The following is a 16,498-nucleotide window of genomic DNA, read 5'->3' as shown; positions in this document are numbered from 1 at the left end:
GAGACAGACACCTCTTAGTCCATGGCAACACCAAAACTCAGCACTACCATTACATTCTGTGCATAGCTGTTATTTCATTCTCCACACTGAAATTTGAGAGTCTATTCAATGTTGATAAAGTTAACACTTGAGAGCAAAATTTTTTGACTATACTTGAGAACAGACACAAAAGTTTCTAAATTAAAAAAATTAGTCTAATTTATATTATCTTACAATTAATATCTGTGCCATCTTCTGTGCTTCTCTTGTCAATGGATCAACAATAGCAACGACATCAAAGAACATATCATTCTCTTGAGGACTCATCTTTATAATGCTAGGAAAACAGAAAATAAGATGAAAGATGAAGGATGACGTATGTACAAATATCTCATTAATTATGATCTCAGTTATGTACATCCTAATAAGTTTCACACACATCCTTTCACACAATAAAATGCAAATTTGAAAGTACAGTGTTTGAAAAAGCAAAACACACACTCTGGTTTCTCTTCAGATCATATAAATCTTTCACCTTTTACTAAAGAAAAAAACAAAACAGGAATGAATTCAAGAAAATGTAAGATTTTGCAAATCATTAAAAAAATTCTTCAAGGAACAGTATCACTGGAAGTTGGCACTGTGGTATAGCTGGTTAAGCAACTGTATACAATGACAAACCACATGAGCACTAGTTTGAGCCTCCACTGCTCCACTTCCAATTCAGCCTCCTGCCAACGTGCCTAGGAGAGCAGTAGCAGATGTCCCCAGTTCTTGGGCCCCTACCACCCACATAGGAGACCTAGTTGGAGCTCCATAATCAAGGCTTCCACCCAGCCTAGCCCCTACTGTTATGGCCATTTGGAAAAATCAACCAGTATATGGGGAGATCTCTTTCTCTTTCTGAGCCTCCCTCTCTCTTATATAACTGTGCCTTTCAAGTTAATCAATCTTAAAAAAAGTATCATTGCAATAAAAACTGTTAATTTTAGACCTTCAAAATTCTCATTGATTATATAATAAAGAATGTGAATTGACATTTGTATTCGTTGAATGTATTTCCTCATATTTGAGAATGATGAAATTATTTGGCATCTTTATAAAATTTGGCATTTCAAAATAATTAACACATTCTTTTGGAACATACACATGCAAATTCATTACACTTGTTCTGACCATCTTCTCCTTCTCACCTCATGCCCTGTGTATTCTCCATTTTGTCTTCCACTGATTTAAGTCTAAATCAGAAGACAGACTAATCTTTGAAGGGAAATGGGAAAATGTTACACGTCCAGAAAAGGCCAGGGGAAATACCTGATACTACATTTAATACAATTAAAAGTTAATAGTATGTATTTTATGAAAAGTGTAGAATATTCCAATTGAATCACTTAAAAGATTTATTTATTTATGTGAAAGGCAGTTTTACAGATTTACAGAAAGGCAGAGGCAGAGAGAGATCTTCCATCTGCTGGATCACTACTCAAATGGCCCCAACGGCTGGGGGCTGGGCCAATCTGAAGTCAGAAGCTTCTCCCAGGTCTACCATGTGGGTCTAGGGGCCCAAGGACTTGGACTATCTTCTGCTGCTTTCCTAGGCACTTTAGCAGGAACTGGATTGGAAGTAGAACAGCTAGGACTCAAACTGGTATTCATAAGGAATGCCAATACTGCAGGTGGCGGCTTTACCTACTATGCCACAGTGCCAGTCCAGAATCACTGTTTTTTAACACTAGAATCATACAGGAAATCTTTTTCTTAGATACAGGAAGAATAGATTACATACTTTACATATTACAAAACAGAAAAAGTTTATCAAATCAAGAAGTATACATGTGGATCCTAAGAGTACTCAAATTTACAGAGAAGCAACTACATGACATAGATAAAAAATTCTGCCAGGAGATAGATATTAAAGAAAAATTAAACTGAAATATTAGAAATGCAGAAATCAATATGTCAAATAAAAAATACAGTGGAAACCCTGAACAAAAGAACTGATGAGGCAGAAGAAAGAATACCCGAGCTGGAAAACAAATATTAGGAAATATCTTACTCTAAAAAAAAGAAAGAAAAAAAATCAGAAAACTGTAAATGGTGTTTGAGATTTACTGAATACCACCAAACAAATATACGTGTCTTAGGAGCTACTAAAAGTATAGAAAGACAGAATGTATTAGAAGACCTATTCAGTGAAATAACAGCCAAAAATTTCCCTTATTTGGGGAAAGATATGGGCATCTAAGTAAAGGAAGCACACAGAACCTCTAACAGACATGATCAGAAAGATCTTTCCCACGCATTATAGGCAAACTTTCAAGCGAAACATAAAGAAAATGTCCTAAAATGTACAAAAGAAATGCCAGATCACCTTCAAAGGGAATCTCCAACAAAATTGACAGCTCACTTCTTATCAGAAACCCTAGAGACTAGGAGAGAATGGAGGGATATAGTTCCAGTCCTAAATAAAAAAAAACAAAACTGTCAACTTAGAATACTGTACCCTACAAAGCTTTCATTTATAAATGAAGGTGAAATAAAGACCTTTGAAAATAAACAGAAACTGAAAGCATTTGTCACCACCTGGCCAACTTTACAAAAGATACTTAAGGATGTGCTACACACAGAAACAAAGACAGTCATTATCATGAAAGAATGTGAAGGCAGAAGACCTCCTATTAACAGTACCAAAGAGATCCAAAACACATAATCAGAATATTTATGGAAAAATGGCAAGACCAAGTCATCACTTATCAATAACAACCTTGAATGTAAATAGATTAAATTCTCCAATTAAAAGATACAGATTGGGCCGGCGCCGTGGCTCAACAGGCTAATCCTCCGCCTTGCGGCGCTGGCACACTGGGTTCTAGTCCCGGTTGGGGCACCGGATTCTGTCCCGGCTGCCCCTCTTCCAGGCCAGCTCTCTGCTGTGGCCAGGGAGGGCAGTGGAGGATGGCCCAAGTGCTTGGGCCCTGCACCCCATGGGAGACCAGGAGAAGCACCTGGCTCCTGCCATCGGAACAGCGCGGTGCGCCGGCCGCAGCGCGCCAACCGCGGCGGCCATTGGAGGGTGAACCAACGGCAAAGGAAGACCTTTCTCTCTGTCTCTCTCTCTCACTGTCCACTCTGCCTGTCAAAAATAAAATGAAAAAAGTAAAAAAAAAAAAAAGATACAGATTGGCTGAATGGATTAATAAAACAAGACTCATCTATCTGCAACCTACAAGAAATACACCTCCCCAACAAAATACACCTAGACTGGAAGTTAAGTGATTAAAAAAGATATATCATGCAAACTCAAAAAAAAAAAAAAAAACAGTAGTCACGTTAAAATCAGACAAAATGGACTTTAACATAAAAACTGTTAAGAGAGATTAAGAAGGGCATTATATAATGGTTAAAGGATCAATTCAAAAGGAAGATCTGATTATAGTAAATGTATATGCATCCAGTGCTAAGGGACATAGCTATTTAAAACACATGCTAATTGATCTAAAGCAAAACACAGGGCACAATATAATAATAATGAGGGACTTGAACAGTTCACTTTCATCGATGGACAGATGAACCAAACAAACAGAAAAAAAAACATCCACAAGGAAACACCTTAGCTAATCTTCAGGATTGACCAAATGGATCTAACTAATGTGTATAGAACATTTCATCCTATAGCTGCAGAAACTGCATTCTTTTCATCAATGTATAGTAATTTCTCCAGGATCAACCAAATGCTGGGCCATAAAACAAATCTCAGACACATAAAAAAAAAATCAAAACTGTACCATGTATCTTCTCTGATCACAATGAAGATAGAAGTTAACAACATGAGAAACTCTATAAAACATGCAAACTAATGGACACTGAACATGAAAGAATAGATTATAGAAGAAATTAAAGGCTAACTTAAAAAATCGCTAATTATAACATATCAAAACTTATTAACTATAGCAAAGAACAACATTCTGGAAAAAAAAAAAGCAAATTGAGTATAAAATGAATATTCCTCAACATAGTCAAGGCAAGATATGACAAACTCCACAGCCAGCATCACACTGAATGGGAAAAGCTGAAAGCATTTCCACCAAGATCCAGAAACAGACAAGGATGCCCAGTCTCACTACTGCTATTTAATAGAGTTTTGGAGTCTTCAGCCAGAGCCATTAGGCAAGAAACAGAAACCAAAGGGATAGAAATTGGAAAAGAGGAAGTAAAAATATTCCTGTTTGGAGATAACATGACCCTATACATATAGGAACCAAAAGTTTTCACTGAGAGATTATTAAACTCATTAAAAATGTTTCACAGAGTTGCAGGATATAAAATCAACATACAAAAGCAACAGCATTTGGATACATAAACAATGCCATGACTGAAAAAGAACTTCCAAGATCTGTCCCATTCACAATAGCTACTAAAAATTTAAAGACCTGGGGATAAATTTAACCAAGGATGTGAAAGATCTTTACAATGGAAATTATAAAACATTAAGAAATAAAGACACAAAAATGGAAAAGTCTTCCACATACATGGATTAGAAGAATCTCATCAATTATAGTATTTTTTTTTGTTCTAGTACTATTGTTTGAACTCTGTAATTAACGCACACTTATTCTTAGGTGTTTAAATTTTAGCTGCAAAGTGATCCATGTTAGAGTGGGAAAAAGAGAGGGAGGAGATGAACAATTTGGGACATGCTCAATCGGACTTGCCCCAAATGGTGGAGTTAGAAATGTGCCAGGGGATTCCAATACAATCCCAACAAGGTGGCATGTACCAATGCCATCTCACTAGTCCAAGTAATCAACTTCAGTTCAAAATTGATCACTCTGATAGGTCTAAGAGTCAAAGGGTTCACACAAACAAGACTAGTGTCTGCTAATACTAACTGATAAAATCAAAAAGGGAGAGAACGATCCAACATGGGAAGTGGGAGACACAGCAGACTCCTAGAATGGTAGATGTCCTAAATACCACTCTGGCCTCAGAATCAGCCCTTAAGGCATTCGGATCTGGCTCAAGAGCCCATGAGAGTATTTAGGCATGGAAAGCCAAGACACTCTGGGGGAAAAAAAAAAGAAGACCTAAATGAAAGTTCTCTGTGAGTGAGATCCCAGTGGAAAGAACAGGGCCATCAAAGAAGGAGGTACCTTTCTCTGAAGGGAGAAGAGAACTTCCACTTTGAATATCACCCTATCGGAATAAGATCAAAGTCAGCAAACCCTAAAGGCTTCCATAGCCTTGGCAACTCATGATTAGAGCCTAGGGAGATTACTACGCCATAAACAAGAGTGTCAAATTGTTAAATCAACAACAGGAGTCACTGTGTACTTACACCCCATGTGGGATCTGTCCTTAATGTGTTGTCTAATGTGAAGTAATGCTATAACTAGTACTAAAACAGTACTTTTACACTTTGTGTTTCTGTGTGGGTGCAAACTGATGAAATCTTTACTTAGTATATACTGAATCAATCTTCTGTATATAAAGATAATTGAAAATGAAAAAAAACCTGGTGTTTAATTGGAAATTGCATAGAAAATTAATCAATTTTTAAAAAAAATATCGTGTAGTATCTCTGTCCTTAAATGCTGTACATTGTGATTTAATGCTATAACTAGTACTCCAACAGTATTTTTCACTTTGTGTTGCTATGTGGGTACAAACTGTTGAAATCTTTACTTAATATATACTAAACTGATCTTCTGTATATAAAGAGAATTGAAAATGATTCTTGATGTGAATGGAATGGGAGAGGGAGTGGGAAAGGGGAGGGTTGCGGGTGGGAGGGAAGTTATGGGGGGAAGCCATTGTAATCCATAAGTTGTACTTTCGAAATTTATATTCATTAATTTTAGTATATGTGCTGCCGAAGTGAGCACGGAAATTTATATTCATTAAATAAAAGTTAAAAAAAAAAGAATATCATCAAAATGATCACACTACCCTAAACAATTTACAGATTCAATCAGATCCCAATCAAAATAAGGACATTCTTCTCAGAAATAGATAAAAGACTCTAAGATTCATATAGAAACACAGGAGACTCAGAAGAGCTTAACAATGTTAAACAATAAAAACAAAACTGAAGGCATCATATTACTAGATTTCAAGACATATTATAGGGCATTTATAATAAAAAATGCCCAGTATTGGCACAAAAATAGACATGTAGAGCAATGGAACAGATTAGAAACCTTTGAAATTAATCCATGCACCTACGACCAACTAATCTTTGACAAATGAGTGAAAATCATTCCGTGGATACAGGTCTCTTCAAAGTTTGGGAAAACTGGATCTCTGTATACAGAACAATGAGAGAAGGCAATGGTCTAAACCCAAGACCTGAAACCATGAAATTACTAAAGAAAAACACTGCAAGACACTGACATAGGCAAGGACTTCTTGCGTAAGACCCTAGAAGCACAGGCAATAAAAGCCAAAATAGATGAATGGGATTACATGAAGCTAAGAAGCTTCTGCACAGCAAAGGGAACTCTCTAGAAAGTGAAGAGGCAACTGACAGATTGGCAGAAAGTATCTGTAAACTATATATAACTGATAAAGGATTAATATCCAGAATGTATGAGTAACTCAAGAAACTCAAAAGCAACAAAACAATTAAGCTCATAAATGAGCAAAGGCTATGAACAGAATTTTTTTGAAAGATGAAATATGGGGGCGGAGCCAAGATGGCAGATAGTGAGGACGTGTGCCTTAGTTTGGGAAAATAAACTTTCATAAAAGTGGAATTACTATAGCCTCAGGAAAAGACTCAAGGAAAAAACTGCAGAGGAAACGCTTCCGGATCTTGTGGATGAGACACAGAGGACTTACAGGGAACCCACCGCGTGGAAAACCAACCGAGACGAGCCGAGTGGCAGCGGCGGGAGAGGAGCCAGAGCCACAGAATCTCGCCAGCGCGGGAACCCAGGAGGGTAAGACAAAGACCTGAGAAGTCCGAGACATTGGGGGGAGGGGGAACAGAGGCCTCTCCCTTCACTCACCAAGCAAAACAAAGAGCACCGCGATTTTACATATGTAAAGCTCAGCCAAACTCAGTATCTTTAGTGAAACTGGAGAACGCATTGAGGGCTGCATAAACCCTGTGTATGGTCCCAGGGGTAGATCAAACGAATACTCACAGAGGCCAGATTTCAACTACCCTCAACTCCACTCCAAACTGAGTCAAAAAAAAAAAAAAAAAAAAGAAAGAGAGAGAGCGAGCCAGCAAGGAGCAAGTAATCTGGGAGAGTCGCTCTTTACACAGCCTTAAACCTCAAGAAACAAGCATAGCTCTCTGGCCACACCCATCACAGCCCCTAAGGCTCCAACAAAGCAGACAGCTCACTTAGAGGCATAGTATAACGAGAGAAAAAAACAAAAACAAAAACACCACAAATTATCCCTAACATGCCAAGCAAGAAACATAGAAGCGGAGGTACCAAGAACAAGGAAGGCACTATGATGCCCCCAAGTGAACAAGACACGCCAATGCAAGATTATGAAGATGATGAGATAGAAGAAATGCAAGAAGCAGATCTCAAAAAATTGATAAGAACATTAAGAAGTTCTCAAAAACAAATTCTTGAACTACAGAAATCCTTAATGGACAAGATAGAAAATCTCTCCCGTGAAAATGAAATATTAAGGAGGAATCAAAATGAAATGAAAAAACTAGTGGAACAGGAATTTGCGATAGTGACAAAAAATCACAATGAAATGAAGAACTCAATAGATCAAATGGCAAACACATTAGAGAGCCTTAAAAACAGAATGGGTGAAGCAGAAGAGAGAATATCGGAATTAGAAGACAGAGAACAGGAAAGGAAACAGTCAAATCAAAGAAAAGAAGAAGAAATCAGAAATCTAAAAAATACTGTCAGGAATCTACAGGATACTATTAAAAAACCCAACATTCGGGTTCTAGGAGTTCCTGAAGGCATGGAAAGGGAGAAAGGATCAGAAGGCCTTTTTAGTGAGATACTAGCAGAAAATTTCCCAAGTTTGGAGAAGGACAGAGACATCCTAGTACAGGAAGCTCAGAGAACCCCTAATAAACATGACCAAAAGAGATCCACACCACGACACGTCGTAATCAAACTCACCACAGTGAAACACAAAGAAAAGATCCTAAAATGTGCAAGAGAGAAACGCCAGATTACTCTCAGAGGATCTCCAATTAGACTTACAGCTGATTTCTCATCAGAAACCCTACAAGCCAGGAGAGAATGGCGAGATATAGCCCAGGTACTAAGAGAGAAAAACTGCCAGCCCAGAATATTATATCCTGCAAAGCTCTCATTTGTGAATGAAGGTGAAAGAAAGACCTTTCACAGCAAACAGAAATTGAAAGAATTTGTCGCCACTCGTCCAGCCCTGCAAAAGATGCTTAAAGATGTGTTACATACAGAAACACAGAAACACGGTCACCAAAATGAAAGAAGGTAAAGGAAGGAAACCTCACAGCAAAAGATCACAGGAATCTCAAACCAGATACTAGAAAATATCTTTGGCAAATGGCAGGGCAAAGTTACTCCTTCTCAATAGTCACATTGAATGTTAATGGCTTGAACTGTCCAGTTAAAAGACACCGATTGGCTGATTGGGTTAAGGAACAAAACCCATCCTTTTGCTGCTTACAAGAAACCCATCTATCCAACAATGATCCATACAAGCTGAGAGTGAAAGGCTGGAAAAAGATATACCACGCCAACAGAAATGAAAAGAGAGCGGGCGTAGCCATCTTAATATCGGACAACATAAACTTTACCACAAAAACTGTTAGGAGAGACAAAGAGGGGCACTATATAATGATTAAGGGATCCATTCAACAGGAAGATATAATGATTATCAACGTATATGCACCTAATTACAGGGCACCAGCTTATTTAAAAGACTTGTTAAGGGACTTAAAGGGAGACTTAGACCCCAATACAATAGTACTGGGGGACTTCAATACTCCACTCTCAGAGATAGACAGATCAACAGGACAGAAGATCAACAAGGAGACAGTAGATTTAAATGACACTATAGCCCAAATGGATCTAACAGATATCTACAGAACATTTCATCCTACATCTAAGGACTTTACATTCTTCTCAGCAGTACATGGAACCCTCTCTAGGATTGACCACATACTAGGCCATAAAGCAAGTCTCAGCAAATTCAAAAGAATTAGAATCATACCATGCAGCTTCTCAGACCACAAAGGAATGAAATTGGAATTTGGCAACTCGGGAATCCCTAGAGCACGTGCAAACACATGGAGATTGAACAACATGCTCCTGAATGAACAATGGGTCATAGAAGAAATTAAAAGAGAAATCAAAAATTTTCTGGAAGTAAATGAGGATAACAGCACAACATACCAAAACCTATGGGATACAACAAAAGCAGTGTTAAGAGGAAAGTTTATATCAATAGGTGCCTACATCAAGAAATTGGAAAGGCACCAAATAGATGAGCTTTCAAGTCATCTCAAGGATCTAGAAAATCTGCAGCAAACCAAACCCAAACCCAGTAGGAGAAGAGAAATAATTAAAATCAGAGAAGAAATCAACAGGATTGAATCCAAAAAAACATTACAAAAAATCAGCCAGACGAGGAGCTGGTTTTTTGAAAAAATAAACAAAATTGACACCCCATTGGCCCAACTAACTAAAAAAAGAAGAGAAAAGACCCAAATCAATAAAATCAGAGATGAAATGGGAAACGTAACAACAGACGCCACAGAAATAAAAAGAATCATCAGAAATTACTACAAGGACTTGTATGCCAGCAAACAGGGAAATCTATCAGAAATGGACAGATTCTTGGACACATACAACCTCCCTAAATTGAGCCAGGAAGACATAGAAAACCTAAACAGACCAATAACTGACACAGAAATTGAAACAGTAATAAAGGCCCTCCCAACAAAGAAAAGCCCAGGACCAGATGGATTCACTGCTGAGTTCTACCAGACATTTCAAGAAGAACTAACTCCAATTCTTCTCAAACTATTCAGAGCAATCGAAAAAGAGGGAATCCTCCCAAATTCTTTCTATGAAGCCACCATCACCTTAATTCCTAAGCCAGAAAGAGACGCAACATTGAAAGAGAATTACAGACCAATATCCCTGATGAACATAGATGCAAAAATCCTCAATAAAATTCTGGCCAATAGAATGCAACAACACATCAGAAAGATCATCCACCCAGACCAAGTGGGATTCATCCCCGGTATGCAGGGATGGTTCAACATTCGCAAAACAATCAACGTAATACACTACATTAACAGACTGCAGAAGAAAAACCATATGATTCTCTCAATAGACGCAGAGAAAGCATTTGATAAAATACAACACCCTTTCATGATGAAAACTCTAAGCAAACTGGGTATGGAAGGAACATTCCTTAATACAATCAAAGCAATATATGAAAAACCCACGGCCAACATCCTATTGAATGGGGAAAAGTTGGAAGCATTTCCACTGAAATCTGGTACCAGACAGGGATGCCCTCTCTCACCACTGCTATTCAATATAGTTCTGGAAGTTCTGGCCAGAGCTATTAGGCAAGAAAAAGAAATTAAAGGGATACAAATCGGGAAGGACGAACTCAAACTATCCCTCTTTGCAGATGATATGATTCTTTATTTAGGGGACCCAAAGAACTCTACTAAGAGACTGCTGGAACTCATCGAAGAGTTTGGCAAAGTAGCAGGATATAAAATCAATGCACAAAAATCAACAGCCTTTGTATACACAGGCAATGCCACGGCTGAGGAAGAACTTCTAAGATCAATCCCATTCACAATAGCTACAAAAACAATCAAATACCTTGGAATAAACTTAACCAAGGACGTTAAAGATCTCTACGATGAAAACTACAAAACCTTAAAGAAAGAAATAGAAGAGGATACCAAAAAATGGAGAAATCTTCCATGCTCATGGATTGGAAGAATCAATATCATCAAAATGTCTATTCTCCCAAAAGCAATTTATACATTCAATGCAATACCCATCAAGATCCCGAAGACCTTCTTCTCAGATCTAGAAAAAATGATGCTGAAATTCATATGGAGACACAGAAGACCTCGAATAGCCAAAGCAATCCTGTACAACAAAAACAAAGCCGGAGGCATCACAATACCTGATTTTAGGACATACTACAGGGCAGTTGTTATCAAAACAGCATGGTACTGGTACAGAAACAGATGGATAGACCAATGGAACAGAATAGAAACACCAGAAATCAATCCAAACATCTACAGCCAACTTATATTTGACCAAAGATCCAAATCTAATCCCTGGAATAAGGACAGTCTATTCAATAAATGGTGCTGGGAAAATTGGATTTCCACATGCAGAAGCTTGAAGCAAGACCCATACCTATCACCTTACACAAAAATTCACTCAACATGGATTAAAGACTTAAATCTACGACCCGAAACCATCAAATTATTAGAGAGCATTGGAGAAACCCTGCAAGATATAGGCACAGGCAAAGACTTCCTGGAAAATACTCCAACAGCACAGGCAGTCAAAACCAAAATTAACATTTGGGATTGCATCAAATTGAGAAGTTTCTGTACTTCAAAAGAAACAGTCAGGAAAGTGAAGAGGCAACTGACAGAATGGGAAAAAATATTCGCAAACTATACTACAGATAAAGGATTGATAACCAGAATCTACAAAGAAATCAAGAAAATCCACAACAAGAAAACAAACAACCCACTTAAGAGATGGGCCAAGGACCTCAATAGACATTTTTCGCAAGAGGAAATCCAAATGGCCAACAGACACATGAAAAAATGTTCAAGATCACTAGCAATCAGAGAAATGCAAATCAAAACCACAATGAGGTTCCATCTCACCCCGGTGAGAATGGCTCACATTCAGAAATCTACCAACAATAGATGCTATAGAGGATGTGGGGAAAAAGGGACACTAACCCACTGTTGGTGGGAATGCAAACTGGTTAAGCCACTATGGAAGTCAGTCTGGAGATTCCTCAGAAACCTGAACATAACCCTACCATACAACCCAGCCATCCCACTCCTTGGAATTTACCCAAAGGAAATTAATTTGGCTAATAAAAAAGCCATCTGCACATTAATGTTTATTGCAGCTCAATTCACAATAGCTAAAACCTGGAACCAACCCAAATGCCCATCAACAGTAGACTGGATAAAGACATTATGGGACATGTACTCCATAGAATACTATACAGCAGTAAGAAACAACGAAACCCAGTCATTTGCAACAAGATGGAGCAATCTGGAAAACATCATGCTGAGTGAATTAAGCCAGTCCCAAAGAGAAAAATAGCATTTGTTTTCCCTGATCGGTGACAACTGAGCGCCAAAGGGGAAACCTGTTAAGTGAAATGGACACTATAAGCAACAATGAACTGATCAGCTCCTGTCCTGACTTTAGATGTACAATGTAATACTTTATCCTTTTTAGTATTTGTTGTTGTTGTTGTTGTTCTAGTACTATTGGTTGAACTCAGTAATTAACACACAATTATTCTTAGGTGTTTAAATTTTAACTGAAAAGTGATCCCTGTTAAATCTGAGTGGAAAAAGAGAGGGAGGAGATGAACAATTTGGAACATGCTCAATTGGACTGGCCGCAAATGGTGGAGTTAGAAATGTGCCAGGGGATTCCAACACAATCCCATCAAGATGGCATGTACCAATGCCATCGCACTAGTCCAAGTGATCAATTTCAGCTCACAATTGATAGCTCTGATAGGTCTAAGAGTCAAAGAGATCACACAAACAAGACAAGTATCTGCTAATACTAACTGATAGAATCAAAAAGGGAGCGAAAGATCCAACATGGGAAGTGGGATACACAGCAGACTCATAGGATGGCAGATGTCCTAAACAACACTCTGGCCTCAGAATCAGCCCTCAAGGCATTCGGATCTGGCGGAAGAGCCCATGAGAGTATAGCAGGCATGGAAAGCCAAGATATCATGGAAAAAAAAAAAAAGACCTAAATGAATGATCTCTGTGAGTGAGATCCCAGTGGAAAGAACGGGGCCATCAAAAAGGAGGTACCCTTCTCCGAAGGGAGGAGAGAACCTCCACTTTGACTATGACCCTATCGGAATAAGATCAAAGTCAGCGAACTCTAAAGGCTTCCATAGCCTGGCAACTCATGACTAGAGCCTAGGGAGATTACTGACGCCATGAACAGGAGTGTCAAATTGTTAAGTCAGCAACAGGAGTCACTGTGTACTTACACCCCATGTGGGATCTGTCCCTAATGTGTCATCTAAAGCCAAGTGATGCTATGACTGGTACTGAAACAGTATTTTTATACTTTGCGTTTCTGTGTGGGCACAGACTGATGAGGTCTTTTCTAATTATATACTGAAGTGATCTTCTGTATATAAAGAGAATTGGAAATGAAAAAAAAAAACAACCTGGTGTTAAAATGGAAATGGCATAGAAAATTAATTAATTTGAAAAAAAAATTATGTAGGATCTCTGTCTTTAATGTGCTGTACATTGCTATTTAATGCTATAATTAGTAATCCAATGGTAGTTTTTTCACTTGATGTTGCTATATGGGCAAAATGTTGAAATCTTTTCCTAATATATACTAAACTGATCTTCTGTATACAAAGAGAATTGAAAATGAATCTTTACATGAATGGAAGGGGAAAGGGAGCGGGAAAGGGGAGGGTTGCGGGCGTGAGGGAAGCTATGGGAGGGGGGAAGCCATTGTAACCCATAAGCTATACTTTGGAAATTTATATTCATTAAATAAAAGTTTAATAAAAAAAAAAAAAAGAAAGATGAAATACATGGGCCGGTGCTGTGGCTAAGTGGGTGGGGCCACTTCCTGCAGTGCTGGCATCCCATATGGGTGCTGGTTTGAGTCTCAGCTGCTCCACTTCCGGTCCGACTCTCTGCTATGGCCTGGGAAAGCAGTGGAGGATGGCCCAAATGCTTGGGCCCCTGCACCCATGTAGAAAACTCAGAGGCAGCTCCTGGCTCTGGATCAGCACAGCTCCTGCCATAGTGGCCACCTGCGGAGTGAACCAGCGGATGGAGGACCCCTCTCTTTCTCTCTCTGCCTCTGCCTCTCTGTAACTTTGCCTTTCAAATAAAATAAATAAATCTTTGAAAAAAAGAAAGATGAAATACAAATGATCAATAGACACATAAAAAGATGTTTAGGGTCAGTAGTGATCTGGGCAAGCAAATATAAAGCACAATGAGGTTTCACCTTACCCTGGGTAGAATGGCTATCACCAAAAATAAAAAAAATATTGAATGCTGGTAAAGATGTGGGGGGAAAAGGTATCCTAATCCACTGCTGGTGAGAATATAAACCACTGCAACCATTATGGAAGACAGTACGGATATTCTTCAGAAATCTGAAAATACATCTACCACATGAGTCAGCCATCCCACTCTTGAGACAAAGGATATGAAATTAGTATATGAAAGAGTTATCTGGATTCCCATGCTTATAGCAGTTCAATTAACAATAACTAAGATATGAAGCCAACACAGATGTCCATTAACTGAGGACTGGATTAAGAAAACATGTATGTATATATGACGGAATACTTCTCAGCAATAAAAAAAGAATGAAATCCTCTCTTTTGCAACAAAACTGATGCAACTGGATAGCATATGCTTACTGAAATAAGCCAGTCCCCAAAAGATAAACATGATTATGTTTCTCTTATCTGCTGCAGCTAATATATTGAGTACAAAATATGCAATGTATATGAGTGAAATTGACATCTTCAGGTTTGATTATTGTTTATAACCCTTGTCCACACACCTGAGGAACAAAGGTCTATATTCCACTTGCTGAATTTCTTATTTAGTTGAGGATTAAGCTTGTGATTAAAATTAAATTGAAAGTAAGTCACTGCAAAATTAAAAATAAATAAGGAATGAAGAGGGAGGAAGTGTGCATAGTATCATTATGTTCTTGGAACTAAATGCATTACACAAAATCCATTCTCTTCATGTAAATGAATAAATTTATTAAAAAGAGAAGCACACATGTAAAATTAAAGGAAGGTTAGTATTCTTTGGTACAGAAAGGCTTTTTTAAGTGAGAAGATCAATTGCTTTGCAATTAGATACACTTGATCTTAGTCAAAATGCCGAGAAACAATTTGGCAATTAAATAAAAGTTAATGTAAATATTTACTTCAAATATGGGTCCTCTTAAAAGAAACTGAAAGACACTTTAGATGCAGTTGATACAACTCTAATTATGTTAACAATAGAGTGGAAGGCAAGACAATATACCTTACTGGATGATTACTGCTAAAAGGTAAGTGGAATAAATTGATGTTCTATTATTAAAGTGACTTTCTATAACTTGATTCCTTTAATTATTTTTAGGTTAGGTAAACTTTTTTACAAAATTACTGTATATTTGTAGCACAACTTAAAACCAGTCATTTTTTTTGAGACACACACACACACACACAAAGGGGGAGGGGGAAGAGCTAGCACTTCCATCTGCCGGTTTACTCCTCAAATGCCCAAATGCACATTTTCATGAATATTTTATTTTATTTTATTTTACCTTTTATTTAATGAATATAAATTTCCAAAGTACAGCTTATGGATTACAATGGCTTCCCCCCCCCCATAACTTCCCTCCCACCTGCAACCCTCCCCTTTCCCACTCCCTCTCCCCTTCAATTCACATCAAGAATCATTTTCAATTCTCTTTATATACAGAAGATCAGTTCAGTATACATTAAACAAAGATTTCAACAGTTTGCCCCCACATAGCAACACAAAGTGAAAAATACTGTTGGAGTACTAGTTATAGCATTAAATAACAGTGTACAGCACATTAAGGACAGAGATCCTACATGATATTTTTTTAAAAAATTGATTAATTTTCTATGCAATTTCCAATTAAACACCAGGTTTTTTTTTCATTTTCAATTATCTTTATATACAGAAGATTGATTCAGTATATACTAAGTAAAGATTTCATCAGTTTGCACCCACACAGAAACACAAAGTGTAAAAATACTGTTTTAGTACTAGTTATAGCATTACTTCACATTAGACAACACATTAAGGACAGATCCCACATGGGGTGTAAGTACACAGTGACTCCTGTTGTTGATTTAACAATTTGACACTCTTGTTTATGGCGTAGTAATCTCCCTAGGCTCTAATCATGAGTTGCCAAGGCTATGGAAGCCTTTAGGGTTTGCTGACTTTGATCTTATTCCGATAGGGTCATAGTCAAAGTGGAAGTTCTCTTCCCCCTTCAGAGAAAGGTACCTCCTTCTTTGATGGCCCTGTTCTTTCCACTGGGATCTCACTCACAGAGAACTTTCATTTAGGTCTTCTTTTTTTTTTTCCCCCAGAGTGTCTTGGCTTTGCATGCCATGAACTTTTTAAAGAATGCTCATTTGCATGGTTTTCAAAACTTTTTGTACAGAAAGTTTATCCTTTAATTTTCCATGAAATTTATGCTGTACTTTTACATATATCTCACCAAAAAGCCTTAAATGAGTAATT

The 16,498-nt window shown here is 37.8% G+C and overlaps 1 protein-coding gene across 4 annotated transcripts in view; it reads right to left on the bottom strand.

Annotated features, from left to right (window-relative positions):
- Nucleotides 1-16,498, bottom strand: part of UGGT2 (UDP-glucose glycoprotein glucosyltransferase 2) — a 263,834-nt gene that overhangs the window by 95,527 nt on the left and 151,809 nt on the right. For all 4 annotated transcript variants that reach the window (XM_062194020.1, XM_062194019.1, XM_062194017.1 and 1 more), the window contains one exon: nucleotides 214-316. In XM_062194020.1, the coding sequence (XP_062050004.1) occupies nucleotides 214-316 (103 nt within the window). The remainder of the gene's footprint in view (nucleotides 1-213; nucleotides 317-16,498) is intronic.

The sequence above is a fragment of the Lepus europaeus genome, chromosome 6, assembly GCF_033115175.1.
Source record: "Lepus europaeus isolate LE1 chromosome 6, mLepTim1.pri, whole genome shotgun sequence".
NCBI lineage: Eukaryota > Metazoa > Chordata > Mammalia > Lagomorpha > Leporidae > Lepus > Lepus europaeus.
Note: the sequence above shows the minus strand (reverse complement) of the source record. Positions and strands in the feature narration are given on the sequence as shown.